Source organism: Mycteria americana, chromosome 2, assembly GCF_035582795.1.
Source record: "Mycteria americana isolate JAX WOST 10 ecotype Jacksonville Zoo and Gardens chromosome 2, USCA_MyAme_1.0, whole genome shotgun sequence".
NCBI classification, from domain to species: Eukaryota; Metazoa; Chordata; class Aves; order Ciconiiformes; family Ciconiidae; genus Mycteria; species Mycteria americana.
The window spans coordinates 84,634,097-84,656,419 of NC_134366.1; the positions used below are offsets into that span (position 1 = coordinate 84,634,097).

The 22,323-nt window shown below is 44.3% G+C and overlaps 1 protein-coding gene and 1 long non-coding RNA gene across 3 annotated transcripts; one reads left to right on the top strand and one right to left on the bottom strand.

The window, feature by feature from the left end:
- Positions 1-599: 599 nt before the first annotated feature.
- LOC142405876 (UPF0489 protein C5orf22 homolog) lies at positions 600-20,268 on the top strand. 2 transcript variants are annotated; one of them, XM_075493980.1, is made up of 4 exons: positions 600-732; positions 16,754-16,820; positions 17,426-17,565; positions 18,975-20,268. In XM_075493980.1, exons 2-4 carry the CDS (start codon positions 16,755-16,757, stop codon positions 19,105-19,107), a joined length of 339 nt encoding a protein of 112 aa, XP_075350095.1. In that variant the 5' UTR covers positions 600-732; position 16,754; the 3' UTR covers positions 19,108-20,268. The 2 variants fall into 2 exon arrangements, with proteins under 2 accessions (XP_075350095.1, XP_075350094.1); XM_075493979.1 differs by lacking the exon at positions 600-732 and adding an exon at positions 13,739-15,847.
- Positions 610-2,440, bottom strand: LOC142405877 (uncharacterized). Its single transcript, XR_012774371.1, has 3 exons — positions 2,364-2,440; positions 1,188-1,335; positions 610-721 (listed from the first exon to the last, which is right to left on the bottom strand). It is a non-coding gene; the product is annotated as an uncharacterized LOC142405877 (long non-coding RNA).
- Positions 20,269-22,323: the final 2,055 nt, after the last annotated feature.

Below are 22,323 nucleotides of genomic sequence, written 5' to 3' on the forward strand. Positions count from 1 at the left end.
ATATTAATAACACTGCTGTGAGATGTTTCTTGACTGACTGACACTGTACATTGAATAAATCTAAGATTTAATATCACTTAGGGCAGGTGAGGGACGGATGTGTTAGACCTGTTTTAGGAGGTCTAGCCCTAAGTTTGCACATAACAGACCTCATTCTGTAATGTAGTGAGAGACAAACACAAATGTAATATTATTGTTCTTTGTTTTGTCAAGGGCCTTGAATAAAATTATATGCTAATGATTCTGCTAAAGGTAAGCAATCCCGTAAGAAAGCTCCCTAGCAGACAATCCAGTCCCCTGTGGTAGAAAATATGCAAAACCATTAGGACATTTATGGAAACTGCTGAAAATATGTAACTAGCATTTAGTGAGGGAAGGCTGGAATGATTTGTCTCTCTCTAGTGAGGTGGCTCCTTCCTTGAGAGAGCTAGATATCCCTATTTGAAATTATGTATGTCCAAAATGAACTGTCATTAAACTGTAAAAAAAAAACCAACCACAAAACAGAACCAGATGAAAATTCAGACCAGAGCCATTTCTTGAATGTTTGGGGATATGGTGAGCAGCAGCTTTTCCTTGCAGAAGAGAGTTTCCTTATCTGAGAGAGGAGGGAGGTGGGAGTCTCTGTAAGGCTGCAGGGAGGTGAGCATCAGCGAAGAGATCCAGCACCTTCGCAAGCTGTGCTTGTGACAGAGAAGCGGAGCAGCCAGGGACCCACAGACTGAAAGAAAGGTAAGGAATTAATCTGCCTTTGCAGGCACGTTACAGTACTCCCCTGTGGTTGTTGTGGACCTAGCCAGACTGCCTCTCTCCTGAGATGGGTCTGTGGCTGAAGCTGATGAGGGAGGTCTGTGCAAAAGCAGGAGCTGGGACTCGGTTTGCTGGGTCCCTGACTTCCCATCTGTATTGGGGTGTCAGAGCTGCACCTCCGCTGTGGGGACAGGGGAGTTCCTCCTGCAAGGGATACTGAAAGCTGAAGGCAGAAAACGGATGTGTTTCCTCTCATCTTCCCTCCTGAGAGTGGATGGGACATGCAAAGGGTCTGCGGCACTGATGGGGCCAGCAGGGGCCAGCAGGCAGGCCAGGAGGGACCCTTCCAGGTGCTGCCCACTGGAGGCATAAAGAGACAGGACTGAGGACTGTTATCCTGGGTCTCCTAGAAATGGGTCTCTTCCCCCAAGACTGACCTTGCTGGAGAGTGATTTTCTTCCTCAACAGCAGCAGCAGGAGGAAAATGTTCATGCAATTGACTCTCCGACCCCTACAGTCCAGCTCTGTCCGTGGCTAGGGAGATTGACTCACAGTGCAGTCATCATGGGAAGGCAAAGGACAGAGCTGCCAGAGACAGAGACAGAAAGCCTGCAATGAGGGGAAGAAATGCTAACAGAGGGCACGGTAACCTCAGCCATCTGACTCATCCCCTGTCCATTTTTCCTGAAAAAGCTCATTTCATTCCACAGTGACAAGCATGGAAACTGCAGTGTGGCTGGGGTGGAAAGCTGGTGATGCACAGAGAAGTCAGTCACTGCTCAGTATATCTGGTTTAAAACCCTATTTTGTATTGCACACAAATGCGTGATAGTTTTACTGCTTGTACCAATATGCTCAGGCTGATGGTTCATCTTGGAAGCTGAGCCACAATTAAGATAGAGCTATCTCTGCATACCTCTGCTGCTGAGGAATATCTGTAAATGCCCTCCAAAGTGGGCATCCTCACTCCTCAGTGGTGCCAAAGGGAGCAGCAGGGCTGGCAGGGGCATCTAGCTACAAGAGACAATGTGGAGCTGCTGTCTTATACAGCACTGCTATGCCGATATCCCCAAGTGAGTTTATTTCTAATGGGCCTCCATGTCCCATCCTTACAGCACTGACTAGAGGTGTTATGCATTACAATTTCATTGTCTTGCTCTGCATAACAGATATTGAAATAAGCTGAGAGGAAATTGAGGCAGACACAGGTAACGGAAGATTTGTACATATGGTCAATAAATAAGCCATATCCAGCAGAAGCGAGAAACAGAGATATCTGTTTCTGGTTTAGTTTAATTTTTGCCAAAGTTGAAAACAACCTTGCAAATGTCCTCTTAATGTAGACATTTTCTCTATAATTATGTAAGACTGGCATTTTCCAGAACATATTGCACAGTCTGTGTTAGTCATAGATTTCAGATGATACCAATTTGACATTCATGAACAAAAACTGTGCCCGAAAGGCACAAATAACTTGGCTAACACATAGACAATTCATGATTTAATTCTGCAGAACCATAGTGAATGTGTATGTGTGTGAGTCAGCACAGACAGGATGCAGGAACAACCGCAAAAACACGGATGAAATGCAAGAGTAAATTTATTTTCGTTACCTCGCCAACCGGGGATCCCCGATGTAGCACCCAGGCAGAGGCACACAAGCAGGGATGCAGGCACGGCTGAGCTCGGTCCATGCTAGAGGATCCCCCAGTTGGCGAGGTAACAAAAATAAGTTTACTCTTCGCATTTCATCCATGGTTTTGTGGCTGTTCCTGCGTCCTGTCTGTGCTGACTCACACATTTGGCATAGTCGGCAGGATCCAGGAACAGCTATGCCGTGGCTGGCAAAAACGTCAGGACTGAGGAGGCCACGATGGTGACTCCCCATATTCTGGGATGGCCCAGTACTGACCACTGGACCCCTGTGGCCATTTTCCCAGCTACATTGGCTCTGCTGGAAGCATGGCCTGAAATAGATGATGGGGCGGTGGTTACCCCCCAGACAACTGAAATGGCTATGCACAGATTGCCATGGAAAGTGGCATCAGAGTCTTCTCACAAGTTAGCAGGGAGATTGGGATGGTTATTAGCTACCGATCTCAGAGCTCTTGATCATGATGTTGTAGCACGATGGAGTAAAATGAGAGAGTTGGAAAGGGAAGTCAGGACTTTATAAGATGCAAAGGAGATTGCGCAAGAAGTAACTACTACTCAAGGAGAGCGGTGCCATGGGCTGCAAGGTACTGTAGAGTGGTTAGTAGCCCACATACTTAATAAACGAAGGGACAGATAGAAAAAGTAAGGTTTTGATTTCCCAAGTTAGTGCTCTCACCACAAAACCTTCGTGGGATCCCGAGGAATGGGATGAAAATATCTGGAGTGAATCCTCGGACTCTGAGGCTGAGTTTGAGTCAGGTTTAGAAGGCAGGGAGGTGGTGGAAGCACAACCCCTCATACAAATGAGGGGGCAGCAGGAACAAGCGGATGGGAGAGTGCAGATCACGCATACTTACACCCCGAAAGAGTTAAGGGAATTTTTAGAGGTCTATTAGCAAAACAGCAGGGTCGGCAATTCTCTAGCATGGACCGAGCCCAGCGGTGCCTGCATCCCTGCTTGCGTGCCTCTGCCCGCATGCTGCTTCGGGGATCCCCCGGTTGGCGAAGTAATGAAAATAAATTTACTCTTTGCATTTCATCCGTGGCTTGGTGTTTGTTCCTGCGTCCTGTCTGTGCTGACTCACACAGTGTGCTCCAGTTGAGATATGCTACCAGTGATTTCAAAAAAGAAATATCCAGACATAACTAAAGACAGATAAATGAGGACATAAGAAACAAATGGGAATTTTATTGAAGACATCCATGTACTGTAACGGTAGTATTTACAGTCTTAAGACTTTTATCCAGTGCATTACTGTAGGCCCTGTACCTTTATAGGGAAAATATCTATACCATGCTTGAATCAAAATTGTTACTAAAAAAACATAGTCATAAGATTAGGAGGTTTTTTTTCCTTAAAAATTAGGTACCTTAGGATACTTTGGCAGTGCATCCTTCATATTTTCTTATATTACTTGGAACTATCCTATTTCTTTGCAAGTTTTTTTGGAGATGCATCACCTATTAAAATGGTAAAAAGTAGTGCTGAGCTTTCAATAAAATAGAACATCCCTGAATACCCAGGAGGGAATTATCCCATTGCTTTTTCATGACCAGAGTTTAGTCAGGGGATAATGAACTTGCAAAGATTCCAGGTTTCTTCCACCTTACTTCCAGCCCTCCAAGCAGCTTTCAAATGATGCATTTATTGCTCCACCTAGTGACCATAACAAATATCTCCACGGTCAGGAAGGATTCCTCAGTTCAGGAAACAACTGCAGCTCATGGAGCTCCAGGAACTGGAGGGTCACAAGAGGATCGCTAGCTGTTTAGATGCTCTGACCTGCACAGAACCACAAAGCAAGATGATTTACTTTTCCAAACATCACTTTTGGATGGCATAGGAAGCGTCTGTACAAAGGATAGTGGTGAATCTAATGCTAAGCTGCACAAAGTTGAAAAGGCTTTGTTTCATCCCAGTGTGGGATGCAAGTGAGTTTCGAGTTTGTTTTGTTTTGTTTTGTTTTGTTTTGTTTTGTTTTGTTTTGTTTTGTTTTGTTTTGTTTTTAAAGACAAAGAATTGTCTTCAGTGCAGTTCCTAACCCAGGGACTGGATTAGGCTTGACATGCTGTCTGAGCTTCTTCTAGAGTTTCTTTCTGGACATCCTTCGCTCCAATCCTAAGACCACTCTTCTAACCAATAATAGCTAATTCAAAGCCTATCACTTGCAAGTCTCATTAGGATCATTGCCTATTACAGTATGGCAAAACTAGAAGAGCACTGAATGTTTGTTCACCCTTAGGGTGACTTTTGACTCCTTCTAGAGCCTTCTGTTTCCTCAAGCAAAACATGAATGCTAACTACATGTGATGAGTTCCTACATGAACTGGGATTCCAGCCTTTCTGGGGTTTTAATAGACCTCTTTTTCTTCAGGCAGAAATCTGATGGCTGTGTCTAGCCCAGGATGGAGTGGAATGTCTTCATATGCTGGTTTTTTTCCTATTGTTTGAAAACAACAGAAAACTGTAAAATTCAGTTTCACTTCGGTGATTCCAGGGGCATGTGTGCATCCATAAAAATAAGATCTAGCCTCAAGAAATATGTTTTTAAAAATGTGTCCTCTTGCACATGAGGATGATAATATGGATGAAGTAGGTGACATTTTTAGTCAAGAGATACCACTTGGTTCCCTTACGACTGCTGCATACTAAGAAAATTGAATTCATATTGCTTGTCCTGGTTCAGTACTAATACCCAGCCACTGTAGCTTAAGCCAGCTGATCTACAGTGTCCTCCTCTTTAGAAAGTCTGCATTCCTTCAGATTTTCTTAAGCATATGTAACATATTTGTGCCAGAAGGAAATAGCAAAACTTCCTAGAGCATTCTTGCTTTTTGCACCCACACAAAGCAAAAGAAAGCACAGGTGTCACCTTCTGCTTTTGAACTTGAACTCTCCATTTAGTTCAGCTTTAATTCTCTGTCAAAGAGGAAGCCAAAGCTCTTCCTTTGCAAGACTTATTATAAAGTTTGTGTGTCCAAGAAATTATTGCCTATTTCTGGATGGCTCTGTTGCTTTCCATCTGAGTTACCTAATCCTCCATCTGTGCATAGACACAAATGCAATCATTGCCTATCTCCAGTTCATAAGGCTGCACCAAATAAATACTACATTTTAAAACAGAAATATCATATTCAAGCAAGGCCAGCTATTCTGTGTTTCAAAGCAGTAGTGGATAAATGCAGTTTTAAAGGCTTTCCTTCTTAAAACCTGGAAAAAAAAGGCTTCTACTGCAAACAGGCTCATCTTAGGTGACTCCTGTGTCGATGTCTCAGAGAAGAGAAAAAAGTGGTTTTTTACTGCAGTGCTGAAAAATGTCAGTTTTATTCAATTTCTTAACGTAGAAGAAAATAAGTGCTGATGGATTTAAGAATAAAAATGGAGATGAAGTGTCATTTTAAACAGTAATTTAAATTCTAATTGTAAGAGAAACCCCACAACATTCTCAAACTTGCACTTCATTGTAATACGCTGCTGCTGTTCCAGGCTAATTAATCCAAGTTGGTTATCTATTTACAATGAATAAAGAATATCAATACATGCTCAAAAGATCATTTATAACTGGTATGAAAGTCTCAGAACAAATACTAGGCCTAAGATTAATGTTTCCAGGGAGATGACCATCTTGACCTGCAGACATCTTGAGAACTCCTTAACATAAAAACTTTCCGGATGTTTTCAGTTCTGTTCCCAGAGTCATCCTGGCAATGTCTTGATTAAGGTCAAGTACGTGCAACAGAGTAATGGTAAAATTTAAAAAACCAAAGCAGATGAAGATGCACAAATCTGTTTTTGCAGTGATAACCAAATTGGGGGTGGGCTATTCCATTTAGTTGGCAAAGACCCTCCACAAAACACAGCAAAGCAAAGGGCAAATTAAAAATCTCATCAGTCAAGCTGCAGAGAAGGGTTCCCTCTCCTTTATTACCCTTTTAGATGAGTTTCTGCCAGCGAGCACAACTTGCATTCCCTACATCTTTAATCTCTGCCCCTCCATGGCAGGTGTAGACCACCAAAGTGTTAATCTTGACTCTTTTTGCTTCTGAAGCTGGAAATCTACCCTGACAGAATGGTAGATTTCCCTGGCAAGATTCAAATCTTAATGCCTCTAAAATCTGGTGTAGCTGATGTTTCCAAGGGCCTGAGGGGTAGCTGAGGCAGGGATGACCTGAGTGCATGGTGGTATTTATCAGCCAGGATGAGGGATTGCCAGGTGTCCCCCAGCCCTGGTGTAAGCCCAGGGTTGTTGTGCTTTTTCCCCTGTGACTTTGAATGTGCTGGGGCACCAAGGGAGCTCAGCACATCTCCAGGTCATTTTAAGAGGGTTGCAGTCTACGCATTGGTGACTGTGTTAGAGTGGTCAGTCATTGCCCTGTTATCCTAAGCCCCAGTTAAGGGGCTTCATACAGAGCAGAGCATGGCAAATTTTATCAATAATTTAATTATTACTGCTTCTTCTGCAGTAAAGCCTGGATGTTTCAGGAGCTGTTCTGTATGCTGCCCAGGGTTTGGACAAGTTCTCAAATTTTGGAGGTTGATGGAGAAGTGAATACCCATATTAGTCACTCTGCTGTCATAGGTGCTATTTAAAATCAAATCCACTCTTCTCGTAAAATTGGCAGCTGCTCATTCTTTGCAAAAAACTGTTATTGTATTCTTTGTTTAAACTGATAAATTATAATCCTGGTGCCTTCATGGTGGTGTTTAAAAGCACTATTCTGATCAAATTTCTTTAACAGTGTATCTGTGCAAAACAGTAAATGGCTTAAGCTTGTTTCTAATAATTTTATTTTTCCAAACACAAGGATATAACATATTTTTAACTGTATTACTTAAGTGTTTTACTTAAGTAAGTAGCGCATACTTCCAGTTCATTTAATTACAACCTTTTCATTTATCCTGAGGAAGTTCTTTACAATGCACCTTATTTTTTTCTTTTCTTTTCTGGATGAAATATGTGAAATGCTAAATGCAAAAGTGTCCATTGGTATTGGGATAAGTAAAAGCTTATATTGCACCAACGTCCTCTTGCAAGAAACACGAAAAAACACAGCTGGATCTAGGTCACTGAAAACATTCCCCATAAAAAACACTGTTACCTCAAGTACTCGTTGCATTTGTTCAGACAAAGGTCCTGACTGGTGAAGTGTTGCATTAATACGTTCACAGTAAGTGGGATTTTCTCACTTATATGTGTTCTTCAAGTGGTAAAACAAGCTACAGGAGTTAGGCAAAAAATTAAGTGTTTGTCATCTGGAGGGACTTGCAGAGAAAGGTGGAGTGGGAATTTAAAAAATATATTTTAAAGTATAGGTATGACCTTCTGCAAGTAGCCAGTAAGCGAAAGCAAGATGAAAATGTTGCATTGTGCCAGGCAAAAAAACCCAATGAAGATGGAGTTCCTGTTGTCTGACAGAATAAAGTTTGGATAGGAATGCTTTTTCAGTAAAAAACTTACTCTTGACAAGTAAATTACATGTTTTAAAAGCCATGTGCTATGTAGTTGCCAGATATCTCATGACAAGCAAATTGAGCCAGGCTCAGCAAAGGTTCTTTAAAAGTCACCAACACACATTATAATGAAAATTAAGCCCTCAGACTCAAATTCAGTTTTACCCACCCTAGCCTGAATTAAACAGGTGATGAACCAGGCAGTTTTTCATCAATGCTATGGACAGACAGGTTCTTGTGAAGGTTTTGTTTGCTTTCTCATCTTTCCTTTAAAGCCCTGCAAGCTGGCTATTGCATAATCATATAAGCAAAAAGCAGCCAAACCTGAAGGTGGCTGGTTGCAGTCCACACAAAAGACAAATAGCCACAAAGGAAGTGAAAGAAACATTAAATTATATCATATTTGTAGGAAACTGTGGTATAAACAGACCAGGTGTAACTATGAACCTGAACTGGAGCTTGAGCTAGACTTTGGCATAGAGCATCTGTCAGAGGAGTGTATGCTGGTTTATAAATTCAGCCCTTTCCAGATGAATCCCAGTAAGTCTTTCCAGCCAGAAACACAGGCAGCAAGGTGCTCAGCAGCAGCAGCAGCTGCTTCTCACCAGTTCTGTCCTCTTTCTGGATGATGGCCTTCCTGGATGCCTACTTCCAGACTGGACATGAGCTCTGAGTTTCCCTTCCCACTGTCCTCTTTGGGGAAAAATGAAGAGTTAATCCTTTCTCCCCACGTCAGCAGCCTGTCTATTAATTTATCGCAGCATCTCCAAAATGAATTAGTTTGTATACCATTTTGTAATATGAATTTCAGGGTACTCAGAGAGTTTGCACTCGTACTTTATTAGAGAAGGGTAATTTTCATGGGTATAAGAATTATCTTGTCTTACTGACAGGTGCTTCTGAGAGTGGAAATTAGTGCAGTGCTGATTGCAGAGAGAAATGAATATACTCCATTTCAGCAGAAAGCTGTTTCTGCAGCAAGGAAAATATTTGATCCCTGAAAAGGCAAGTCTAGCTGTAAATTTTTTTATAACGTCAGCAATGAACTTTCATCTTTCTGGTGGCTATGCAGGAGGAAGGACACAAATGGCAGAAATTTCAGGTAGAATTTTTCGGTACAGCCAAATTCACTTAGCATCCAATCTCAGACAAGAAAGGCACATAGAAACACTGTTAATTTTGCCTTGTTGGCCTTCCTTAATGCTTCTGACCTGAAGACAGCAGAAGGGAGTGCTACAGACTGCACGATATGCTTAGAAATGCCCCAGAAGTGTACTTTGGTGCTCTGCCTGGACTCTAATAGCATCACAGGAGGTACCAGCTGTTGCAGACCCTTCTTGACCTGAGGGCAGATTCCTCCTGTCAGATCTTCTGAGAAGGACCAGCATGATCCAGTGCCTCTCAATAAGCTGGGAATCAGCTACAGGCCCTTCTTTCAGGTAACACAAGATTGAAATCAAAGGTCTTTTTCCATCAGGCAGTAATTTTAATATCTAATAGCTTCATTTTGAAAGCTTTTTTAACTCTCAGGGAGCTATTAAGAACGTCTCAAGTTTCTACATTGTTTAAAAATTCTACAACAGAATAATTCAAAGACATTTGCTCTGCCCTTTCTTGAGCTCCTCCCAGACCTTAATTATGGATTTCCTCTCCTTTTAAGTGTTTTTAGTAATGCGTGTGCCTTTTGGCTACGAAAGAAAAGCAAGCTGTGAACTGAAGAGATGACATTACAATTTGTGGTTCTGAAGTAAAACTGGACTAGCTGATGTTAGTGTGCCACACAATGTAAGTGTGTAAGAAAAAACCGGTAACAATGGTGTAATCTTTTCCTTTATTTCCTAATATTGCATGTAAAACTAGCTTTTTTTCTGTAAAGGTGCCACTGATGAAGGTGACTGTTGTGACAGAATCACAAGTATACTGGTGGAAATAGGAGGCATATTTGTGATGTTTGTTAGCCTTTCTGAACATGTATAATTGAATTTGGATCTCTAACACTACTGCAAGGGCACTTTTCTCCCCACACTCCTTCTCATTGCACTACAGTGCCAGTGGTTGGTAAAAACTGCTCCAAAGAGGCAAATGTTCTTGCCACTCAACTTGCTGTTATGCCGTGATTTATTTCTGACTCCCAAATGGCCCATCTTTCTATGTAAAGATGTCGTGGTTTAACCCTAGCCAGCAACTAAGCACCATGCAGCCACTTGCTCACTCCCCCCCAACTGGGATGGAGAATTGGAAGAGTAAAAGTGAGAAAACTTGTGGGTTGAGATAAGAACAGTTTAATAATTGAAATAAAGTAAAATAATAATAAAAACACAATATACAAAGCAAGTGATACATGATGCAATTGCTCACCACCCTCTGACCGATCCCAGCCAGTCCCCAAGCAGTGGTCCCTGCCCCCCAGCCAACTCGCCCCAGCTCATATGCTGAGCATGACGTCATATGGTATGGAATACCATATCCCTTTGGCCAGTTTGGGTCAGCTGCCCTGGCTGTGCTCCCTCCCAGCTTCTTGTGCACCTGGCAGAGCATGGGAAGCTGAAAAGTCCTTGACCAGTGTAAACATTACTTAGCAACAACTAAAACATCAGTGTGCTATCAACATTATCCTCATACTAAATCCAAAACACAGCACTATACCATCTACTAGGAAGAAAATTAACCCTATCCCAGCCGAAACCAGGACAAAAGAATAAGAATCCGCTTCAGAGACTGAATTCATCCCTCTGTCTACCCAGTAGGTGAGGACACATCACGGGGAGATGGGTGCCACAAGTACCCCATCCTGAGCTTGCTACTTGTCCTGTGATGGGGTTAGAAACTGAGGAAACATTAGGAAGGAAGGTTTTGTATGCTTCACAGACACACAGAATCGTAGAGTCACAGAATATCTCAAGTTGGAAGGGACCCATAAGGATCATCGAGTCAAACTCCCTGCTCCTCGCAGGACTACCTAAAACTAAACCATATGACTAAGAGCATTGCTTAGACACTCTTTGAACTCTGACAGGCTTGGTGCCGTGACCACTTCCCTGGGGAGCCTGTTCCAGTGACTGACCACCCTCTCGGTATAGAACTTTTTCCTAATGTCCTAATGTGAACTCCCCCTGATGCAGCTTCATTCCATTTCCTCGTGTCCTATCGCTGGTCACCAGAGAGAGCAGATCAGCACCTCCCCTTTTTCTGCGCCCCTTGAGGAAGTTGTAGACTGCCATGAGGTCACCCCTCAGCCTTCTCTTCTCCAAGATGAACAAACCAAGTGACCTCAGCCGCTCCTTGTAAGTCTTGCCCTCGAGGCCTTTCACCATCTTGGTCGCCTTCCTCTGGACACAGTCTAACAGTGTGATGTGCTTCTTGTACTGAGGCACCCAAAAGTGCACACAGCACTCAAGGTGGGGCCACACCAGTGCAGTGTAGAGTGGGACACTCACGTCCCTCAACCAGCTAGCTATGCTGTGCTTGATGCACCTCAGGACACAGTTGGCCCTTTTGGCTGCCAGGGCACACTGTTGACTCATATTCAACTTGCCATCAACCCAAACCCCCAGATATCTTTCTGCGGGGCTGCTCTCCAGCCTCTTGTCCCCCACTTTGTACATATAACCAGGATTACCCTGTCCCAGGTGGAGAATCCAGCACTTGCTCTTTTTAAATTTCATATGGTTGATGATTGCCCAGCTCTCTAGTTTATCCAGATCTCTCTGTAAGACCTCTCTACCCTTCAGGGAGTCCACAGCTTCTCCTAGTTTAGTATCGCTGGCAAACTTACTTAATGTACACTCTATTCCTGCATCCAGCTCATTTACAAAAACATTAAAGAGCACTGGCCCTAAAATTGAGCCCTGGGGAACCCTACCGGTGACTAGCCACCAGCCTGATGTAACCCCATTTACTATAACTCTTTCAGCCCGACCCAACAGCCAATTGTTCACCCAATGTATTATGGACTTGTCTAGCTGTGTGCTGGACATTTTGTCCAGAAGGATACTGTGAGAGACAGCATCAAAAGCTTTGCTCAAATCCAAAACCACCACATTTACTGGCTTCCCTTGGTCAGCTAGGTGGGTGACCTTGTCATAAAAGGAAATTAAGTTGGTTAAGCAGGACCTTCCCCTCATGAACCCGTGCTGGCTATGGCCAATGACTGCATTGTCTCTCAAGTGTTTTTCAACAACTCCGAGAATAACCTTCTCCATAATTCTACCAGGCACTGAAGGGAGACTGCCAGGCCTGTAATTACCAGGGTCTTCCTTCTTTCCCTTCTTGAAAATTGGGACAAGATTTGCCAGCTTCCAGTCGACTGGGACCTCTCCAGACTCCCAAGACCATTGAAGAATACTGGAGAGTGGTCCCGCAATAACATCGGCCAGGTCTTTCAGTACCCTGGGATGAATCCCATCGGGCCCCATACACTTGCGTGCATCCAGCTGGAGCAGCAAGTCTTGAACAAGTTCAGAGTCGGCTGGGAGTTTATCATCCCCCCAGTCACAGTCTTCCAACACAGGGCTCTGGGGGTCGCAGCGCCCACCGTCACTGTTGAAGACAGAGGCAAAGAAGGCATTAAACGTCTCTGCTTTGTCTACATCCCTATTTGTGAGGCGACTGACCTCATCAAGTAATGGACCAATGTTATCTCTGATCCTCCTTTTGCTGTTAACATATTTAAAAAAGCCCTTTTTGTTGTCCTTCACAGTGCTGGCCAGCTTGAACACTAATCGAGCTTTGGCCACACACATTTTCTCCCTACAGTGGCAAACAGCATCTCTGTAGGCCTCCTGTGTCTCCTGTCCTTGCTTCCAATGTCCATACATTTTCCTTTTCCACCTAAGTTCTACAAGATCTCTGCTCAGCCAAGCCGGCCCCTTCTGCACCGCTTGCTTGACTTCCAACACTTTAGAAGTGCCTGCTCCTGCACTCTTAAGAGATGGCTCTTGAAAAGTGGCCAGCATTCATGGGTGTCAATACCTTCAAAAGCAGATTCCCAGGGGACCTTACTAACTAGCTCCTTCAGCAGCCCAAAGTCTGCTCTCCCCATATCCAGGGTCAAAGTTTTGCTGCCAGTTTTCCTCCTATCACCAACAATTTGAAACTCAACCACTGTCATGGTCACTGTGACCAAGACAGCCACCAATCACTGCTTTGCCCACGAGACCCTCTCTGTTTACAAACAACAAATCTAGGAGGGCACCTTTTCTAGTTGGCTCCCTTAGTACCTGCACCAAGAAGTTATCTTCAACATGCTTCAGGAATTTCCTGGACCTGTTTGTGTCCACTGTATAATATTCCCAGCTGATGTCCAGGAAGTTAAAATCACCCATAAGGACAGGGGCAGCTGATCTAGAGATATCCCTTAATTCCTTATAGAATAATTCATTGGTGTTTTGGTCCTGGCTGGGTGGTTGATAGTAGACTCCCACAACAACATCCGCTTTATTTGCTTTCCCCTTCATCCTTACCCAGAGTTTTCAGCCTTGGCTTCACCAACTGCCAGCACCGTACAATCCAACCCCTCCCTTAAGCGCCAACCCCCTGCCACGCTTGCCCTGCCTATCCCTCCTGAAGAGCCTATAACCATCCTTCAGAGCACACCAGTCACAGGAGTCATCCCACCAGGTTTTGCTAATGCCAATGATGTCATAGCTCTGGGACTGGGCTAAAGCTTCTAGCTCCTCTTGTTTATTCCTCATGCTGTGCGTCTTAGTATAAAGACATTTCAAATGTGCTCAAGTGCACTCAGCACATTGTGGAGCAAAGTGTGCTCACTAGCACACTGTCCCTCAAACATTGGCATGCCACCCCATGGCTTATCACTAGCGAACCGGGTTTTATCGCTTTCCCCCTTCAAATCTAGTTTAAAGCTCTTTCAATGAGCCCTGCTAACTCTAGCACAAAAATCCTTTTCCCCCTTTGAGAAAGGTGTACTCCCATCTGTCACCCACAGGCATGGTGTCATGTAGACCAACCTGTGATCAAAAAACCCAAAATTCTGCTGGAGTCACCAGCCACAGAGCCATGGTCTGCTGGGTCTTCCTGTTTCTTCCAGTATCATTCGCTGCAACTGAAAGGAGAGAGAGAAACACTACTTGTGCTATTGATCCCTTAACCAGTTGTCCCAAGGCCCTGAAGTCTCTTTTGATCACCCTTGGACTTCTTATTGCAACTTCATCGCTGCATGAAAGACCAATAATGGACAATAATCTGAGTGCTGTACCAGTGCAGGAAGTTTTCTTGTAACATCTTTAACTCAGGCCCCAGGGAGGCAGCAGACTTCCCTAAGAAGTGGGTCCAGTCGGCATATTGGGCGTTCTGTTCCCCTCAGAAGAGAGTCTCCTATGTCAATGACCCGTCTTTTATTCTTTATGGAAGGGGTTTTGAAATGGGGCATAGGCCAACTTAACCTTGGTGACACCTACAACCTAGATAGACCATCATCCTCATCATTGTTTGCTTCCACTTACAGAGCGTCGTACCTATTATGCAAGGGCACCTGGGAAGGTGGAGTAGTCATGGAGGAGATTTGCCTGCTGCACTGGAGAGGAACTTGTCGCCATTGCCTCCTATGCCTTAAGTCACTGCATTCTGCCAGGTGGAGAGAGGATAGGGAATCCTCCATATCATGTGCCCTGTCTGCCTGACAGGTCTGTCCCAGGGATGGTAGGGTGCAGATCCAGCAGCCAATCTCTTTCTCAGGCTCCCTGATACTCCTCAACCTACTCACCTCCTCCTGGAGCTCTGTCACTAAGTGGAGGAGTTCATCTACCTGGGCGTAACTCCCACAGGTGTGCCCACTGCTGCTGTCTGGTACTGCCTTAAGAGCAGGGCACACCCTGCAGCCTGACACCGGGGTGTCAGCATGTTCCCATAGGAGCTCTGTCTGGAAGCTGCGTCAGTCAAGGACATAGCCTTCTTCTGGGTAGACACCATTGCTCCCTAATCGAGCTGGCAGAGTTACAGCGTCCTTCCTGCGTGAACTGACATGCCCTGCCCTGGCTGCCGTGCCATGCCGTGGTCACTAGTGTTCCCCAGGGGTTTCTTTTATAGGTGTAGTGGCTTGGCTGTGGTTACTCCTGGCCCCGCTGCTGTCATGCGAGCTACGGGCTCCTGGCAGATCTCTCCACTCCCCTGAGATTTTCCTGGTTCAGGAAACCTCCCTGTGCACTGCGCTCGAGCGCTCCGCTGAGGATAGTGTCAGCACCAGAGCTGTTCACCTCAGTGACTGAGGTGACTGACGTGGAAATGCGGTAAAACTACCATTGAAGAAAGGAAAAAAGAATCTCCAGGAAATGTCTGTGTGCCCTAGGAATTAACACTAATACAGATCTGAAGTGCCAAATCTGGCTTCAGGAAATATGGTGCTTGGAGTGCAGCAACCTGGTTGGAATACAGAAGGAGCAGTAAGGACCTCAGCTCACCTCACTACAACTGTACTATTTCCATGCCAAGATGCCTGGTTCAGGGCAGCCTGCAAAACCTTATCATCACTTCCCTTAAGAAACTGCTGGGCTTCTACAACCTCTTTGATAAAAGTGCAATTTCTAAACTGAAGGTGGCTGAAGACTGACAGTGTCATCTTCAGGCTGGCCGTGTAGGAGAGGCAAGTTTCTGGATGGCCAGGTAAGGGATTAGAGCCTACTCTATTGCAAGTCACCCTAATGTCATAGGCCACCTCCACATGGGGAAATAGCTGCATCCTCAGGGTCTGTTTTCGGTAGGAGAGTGGTAAAGAGGTGATTTTAAAGGTCAGACTGCCTCTGTCTTATTTAGTAGTTTCCAAATATGGCTGTGGAGGTGTGTGCATGTTTGGTGGGGCAGGAAGACAAGGAAGAAAGGACTACAGTACCAGTGATGCATGCTTTTATCTGTTGAATCCTGTAAGGAGTTGAATTGATGTTTTCATCAGCTAGAAGATCTGGAAGCAGCATTTGCAGATTTGTGTGACAATGACGATGAAGAGACCCTACAGAAGTGGGCTTCATATCCTGGGTAGGAGATTTCTAAATGGCTTAAAATGCAAACGGTAGTTTGGGAACTGATTAGCCCAGCACTTTGCTAACAGAAAAGGAGAGAGGCTGGGTAGGATCTATGCAAGGCTACCATTTTTCCTTTAGTTCTAGAGGAGAAAGAGCCAGACAAAACAAAAGAAAAGGCAGTCTGCTCTCTTCAGTGCCATGGTAGGCCTTCCAAGATCAGCCTTGCACAGCTTCATGCAGATTCTGTTGTCTGTGGAGGGAGGCAGTTTGGTGAGTAAAAATCTAGTGATCTGTGTGAAGCAGAGCCCTCAAAAAAGCAACAAACAATGGAGGATACGGAGAAGGACTTCTTTGGTGCTCCCGAAGGTTCTGCTTTCAGTGGGAAAATGGAAGTGAAGGAAAAGCTGTACCTGAGCAACAGTGTCCACAAAACATCTCAGCAGCATCCACTATGCTTTTAAACTAAATGTTTTCAGCTGAAAAGAAACAGCAAAAGCCCAAGCTTTCCCTTGATAGGAAAACCACTCGTTTTCCCCGTCAAATGCAGCAGTTACTGCCAGACCTGTGTAACAGTGACCACAAGCATCTCCCATCACGTTCATATGACTTTGAGCTACAACAGCTTCGCTCCGGGTCTGCCCTAAAAGAAGTGCAAAGAGGACTTGCCAGAGGCAGGTATGAGTATAGGGGCTTTCTCAGAAAGACCTGGTGAAACAGTACAATAAGACTGATAATTTCCATTGTTCTTAGGTGCAAGATGACACGGAGGGGCACATTTCATTTTCAAATCCTAGGCCATGATAACTTCTACTTTCTTCTTTTCTCTCTTTTTTTTAATTATTTTTTTTTTTAACCACGTAAGGTAAATATATGTTTCCAACTGCTTATGTAACAAGTTTTGGTTTTGTTTTAACTCCAGAATGAAGCCACTTGTTCAACTAGTTCACAGTTTGAAAACCAGGATGGAAAGCCCAGACTATGAAATGGTAGGTGACCAGGTAAAAGAGCAGGAAGTAGACAGATTTCAAAAGCATAGCTTCAACAGGGAGGGAAAAGATCATGCTTCATTTCAGACTTGCTTCTTGATTCAGAACTTTGTGAGATTTTGGTAGTTTTCCTTTTTTTTTTAATGTCTTATTACTTAGGTCAGCTTTTCTTTTTAAAGCTTCTAAAATTCCACTCTGCTTGTCTATATTTAGGCAACATTAATGGGATCTTGCAGGACTGTGACGTCTCGGGCTGCTTCCTGTGAAGGAAGGTTTCATTTCACCAGGGTCTGTTGATACACTTTATAGAACTTGAGGTACCTATTTCTAAAAGATCAGACCTATCACCTTCAAGGGCTGCAGCATACTCTGAATTCATAGGAGAGGTACAGTGTAATGGAGATATTGAAACAACCCATACAACCTCCAGAATTTTATTCTTTTTGTTTAAAGAGCAAATTGGGGAAAAAACCCAACTCTTACTGCCTGAAGAGGTGTAAGTTACCTACTGGGCTAGGGATGATATCTTGGAGACTTTTTACACAGATAAGCTGTATCAATAATTCATCAACAGAAATTAAATCTCTTGTTTCATTTACACGTAGGTCCATCAGGCTGGTCTGACCTGTGATTATATGGAGCTTCCTCACCACGTCAGCACTGAAGAGGAGATCGAAGGCCTCATACAATCCATTAAAGTTCTACTAAAAGATATGCCTAAGCCCACACTTGTGACGGTTGCTCGGTAAGACTATGTAGATACTTTAAAACGCTCCGATTGTGCTTAGGAAGCTAAGTGATTCGATCAATATAGCACTGGTTGGTTGGCACTTCTTAAATTCTGTCTTAAAATGGAAGCCTTACAGTGTAGTGAAAACTGACATTTGAAAATGTTGATCATAAGGCAGTGACAGTATCTACACAGCTACGGGCAGGTTCTGCGCTGATGGCCAGTTTTACTGGGCTTCAGAGTATCTAGCACAGACTTCAAAAGCAGCGAAAACATGATGACTTAATGAGCTTCAGCACAGGCTATGTAAAGCCTGTGATGAGGCCTTGTGTGTGTTGAGATTGATAGCTGTCACTGGGGTTCATACATCCCCACTACTTTTATTACTCGTGCTAGTTAGAGCAAAGCTAGCTTGCACACGCCTGCATGGGCTGAAATCACACCTTCCTTACTCTTTTCCTGTTCTAGCATTCATGGTACTAGAGATAGGATTTCTGTTTTCAGTGAAACTTCCGATGGAAGTGGCTTTCATCTAGTAGGCTGAAAGGGATTTATACTCTAGAAAGCTCTAGTAAAGCTTTCTTTGGGGTAAAAGGTATGCTTCCAGGACTGTAAGGGAGAACAGGATGGAGTTTGAGGCCAGGGACTTGGGAGAACCAGGGATCTGTCTTGGGAAAACATAATTTGAAGACCACAGTGTATCTGTTGACAAACTGTTGTAATTTAATAACTTCAAAAATACTAAGTGTCCCCTTAAAGGGCAGGCAACAATAGCAGAAGCTGACATGAAATTGTTTTTGTCAACAAGAAATAGTATGGCTAATACCTACAATACAAGAAAGCTGTATCTCCTGTGCCAGCTGCAGGGTAATCACCCACTGTTGCAGAGAAAATACAGAATCATTTACGTGGATCTTGACAGATCTACGTAAATGATAAAATCCAAGAAGTGTCAGCTCTGCTTTTTTACTAGGATCTGTCTGCAGTTCATTAATAGATACTGTAAATGACGTTACATCCCAGGGACCGTGAAGATTTGTTTTTCAAGTTTTCCTACCTATTTTACTGGTAGCATTAGAATTTTTCAATCTTAACTTCCCACCAGTCCTTTAATTAGATCATTTGCTTGAACTTTGACTGCCAGCATGTTCTGTGTCAGAGTCAGGAAGAAAGCAGAACTGGAAGGATGAATAGGTCACATTCCTAATCTGCTCCAGACTTTCTATTCAACTTCAGGCAAACTGTTACCGTTGAAAGTAGTGAGGAGAAGCACAGCACTACGCTTTGAAGGGATACTGGCAGGCAGAACTCACCACGGTTTGAAAGTAGCTTCAGCCTAGACACAGAGCACTACAAGAATACAAAATGTGGTGAAGGTGGTGATATCTGTACTCTCTCACGCTTTTTTCAATTCCTTGTTACAGATCAAGTTTGGATGACTATTGCCCTTCAGAGCAGGTTGACATCATTCAAGAGAAGGTTCTCAATTTACTAGGTTCGGTGTATGGCACTCTGGATGTGCACTTAGATTACTCAAGCACCTCATCTTCTTTGTGACCTTTCTTCATGTATTGCCCTCTAACGCAGTGGATTAGTTTAAATGGCGTATTAGCGATGGTTGCAAGGGGAAAAATACTGTTAGTTCAGCAGGTGGCACTAGAACCCAAGCTGACTAAGAGCTAGTTTTGGGTTGCATTGCTTTCTCCAACTCAGCTGCATCTGAACTGTTACCTGTTTGGCTTTGTTCAGATTAGTTCTGTGATTATTAGTTTTACTGTCTTGCTGCTTAAAATTTTTTGTCCATAAAATGAATTTCTTTCACCTGATTTCTTTAAGTGTCTGTAAAAATAAAAAAAAATAATATATATAACTTCTTAAAATAAATGGATTTCTTTTATGTAATTAAACTTTTTTTGATGGAGTTTGGTGAGTAACAGACATGTTCTGGAGTTGCATTGTACCTTCTAAAAAATTATCTCATTAATGTCATTAAGGCATTAGGTTTACATAGTGATCTTTCTTAACTGCTCTGCTAGAGATGACCAGGCATACCCCTGTCATTTCTCTAGAGCAGCTTATGGTTTCTGCCCCATCCACAGAATATCATTTATATTTATACTCCGTTGCATTAATATTGTCTTATTTCGCCTTAGAGTTTTTCACTGGTGACTAAGATAATATCCCTACTGTACAGACATTGGCTTGGTATTTTAATTTTTACATGCTTTTGAGGATAAAAAGTATGTGTGCATGTGCATGCTTTTATCTGTTCCATCCCCTAAGGAATTGATGTCTTCTTCAGAAACAAAGATTTAACTTCACTGAAGTCAGCAGCACAACCTTCTGAACCAGGTTTTCACTTATTTCAGTATTGCTATTTGGAAAACAACAGTTTTGGAACCACTTAATTTAGGAAGCAATCTGGTTCTAGAGAAAACTGCCACTCCCAGAGGAACAAACCCCCACAGGATTTATTTGGGAATGAAACTGAAATGGGAAAAATACCACCTACTCTATTGGTTTTTATTATGAATAAATTTTGCTTGTAATTTCTTCTGAAATAGTTAAGTTCATTTATTAACATTAGTATTTGCTCTGCAGAGCCTTTGTGCACTTTTACAGTTTTTTACTACTCCTGCTGTTGAGATAAATGACTATATTATAGATTGTAAATATGTAATTATTTTAAAATAATTCTTCCAGTAGAATAAATTCCACGACCACGGACCCATTTTCTTCGTGCTTATGCATTCTGTCACAGAGTCATGGCTAGCCTTGGATCCAAGATCCTCCCTATGTCATAAACAGCCATACATTGCATACAGAAACTAAGTGGAGTCAGATCACGTACTGCTTGTGTGAAGTTTTTTGGCTTTTTTAAAGTAAGAGCTGCTCTTTGCTGGCCTTTTGAACACAACTGGTTTTTCTAGAAAACAAAAAAAACCATTGGATCAAGGGTGCCGGGGTGCTCCTGCGCCGCGGAGAATTCCGTTAGCCCCAGGAAGAGAAGTGCGCAGGGTACGATAGCACAGTTCTGCCTGCCTAACTGATGCTCTGCTTCCGCGTCCCAAAACAGAGGAATTGCAGCACATCACTTTGTACCGGGTGCAGGTGCCCAGATGCTGGCAGCAGCAGCAGCGGCATCAGTGGGGTCTGGAGGGGCGGCCCCTGTGAGGAGCGGCCGGGGCTGCCCCGTGCCGGACACAGCCGGTTCCAGCCGGCTCCAAGGGCCCCAGCGCAGGGCCCAGCTGAGCCCCTCAGCCACGGGCGGGCGCCTCGGGGAAAGCCTGGGGAAGGAAGGGCAAAACGCTGCCCGGCAGCCGGGGCTGAGGGAAACGGGGTGAGAAACAGCCCTGCGAGCCCCGAGGGGAGAGCAGGAGGAGGGCAGGAGCTGCTCCAGGCGCCCCGGCAGAGAGGCCCCTGCGGCCCTGGCAGAGACCCCGGTGGGGCGGGTGTTTCCCTGCAGCCCGCGGGAGAGGACCATACCAGAGGAGGTGGAGATCTGTCTCCTGAAGGAACAGCAGCCCATGGAGCACCCCACATTGGAACAGGGGAGAAGTGTGAGGAGGAAGGAGGAGCAGGGAGGAGCTGTCACCTGTCCCGTCCCCAGTCCCCACCGTGGTCCTTGAAGCTGTCCTGAGCGTTTCCTGGGGCTCAGATATCCAGGGGCTGGCCCAGACAACACAGCCCCTTGGAGCCAGGGCTGTAACCAGGGTGACTTCTCCCCACCCTCCCTCGGGTCTGTCCTGCACTAGCTTTTCTCACTGCCGGCATGTGCCCAAGCACTCAAGTCAGCCCAGTCCCAGGGATGCAGCCCTGCCACTGACTCTCTAATGCTCCAGTTGTTTCCAAAGGGAGTAACGGTGGAAATGGGAAGGTCCTTGGCCATACAGGACAATGCAATGAGGCAGACAACCCTCACAGGATAGCTGGAGGGAAGGAACAGAGGGGAAAAGTTGGTGCTGCCGACCCGGTTGTCTGGCCCATGTTTCTGACTGCAAGAGGAAAGATACCTGTCAGTCCTCTAATGAGCTCCTCATTTATGAGTGTGGTGGGTTAACCCCACCATCCAGTCTAGATGGTCTAGAGTTAGACCTAGATATATAGACACGGACTTCATTTTCGACACTGAATCAAATCGGTTTCTTGGCTCAGAATTCCTGATCAGAATTGCTGATCGGTTTCTTGGCTCAGAATTCCAGCCCTGTGGCTTGACTGCTATCCCACGGGGCAGTTCTTGCAGAAATAGTACTGTCCCTCAAGAAGCTATCTCCTGATAGAAATGCTGCAGGACTGCTTAGCCCCTCCAAACACAGGCTGAGAAGGTAAAACTGCACGTAGATCAAGGGAATTCCTGTTTACCCAAGCTGTTTGGGGCGCTTTCTTTAAACGTTGGAGTAGTGTGGGGGGGAAACAGTTTTAAAGAAATCAGCCCTAATTACATTGTGAGGTTTGACAAGAGTGTGGGCCCGCTGCTTTTTACAGTGTGTAATTTACTTGTCCCAAGGGAAGATCCTTACGGAAAAATCACATGCCTTGCAAAATTTGCTGTCAAATCAGCCCCCCTCTCCTGTGCTTTTCTGCATGAAGGAAGAAGGATGGCTTGCCCTCTGTCTGGCACACCACCAGTGCTGTGTTTTCATTGCAGTATTTCAACAACATTTGATCTGCGCTTCAGAACAAACACAAAACCCCACTTCTGCCTTTCCTTTTTCCCTTCCCCGAGCCCCCCTTTCAAAATAAAACATCAGTCAAAGCAAATTTTGGCTTGAT

Coding starts and splice junctions, on each gene's coding strand:
- LOC142405876 (XM_075493980.1), top strand. CDS start 16,755: ATGAAGCCACTTGTTCAACTAGTTCACAGTTTGAAAACCAGGATGGAA. Junction 16,821..17,425: donor AAAGCCCAGACTATGAAATG/GTAGGTGACCAG, acceptor ATTTACACGTAG/GTCCATCAGGCTGGTCTGAC. Junction 17,566..18,974: donor ACACTTGTGACGGTTGCTCG/GTAAGACTATGT, acceptor TCCTTGTTACAG/ATCAAGTTTGGATGACTATT.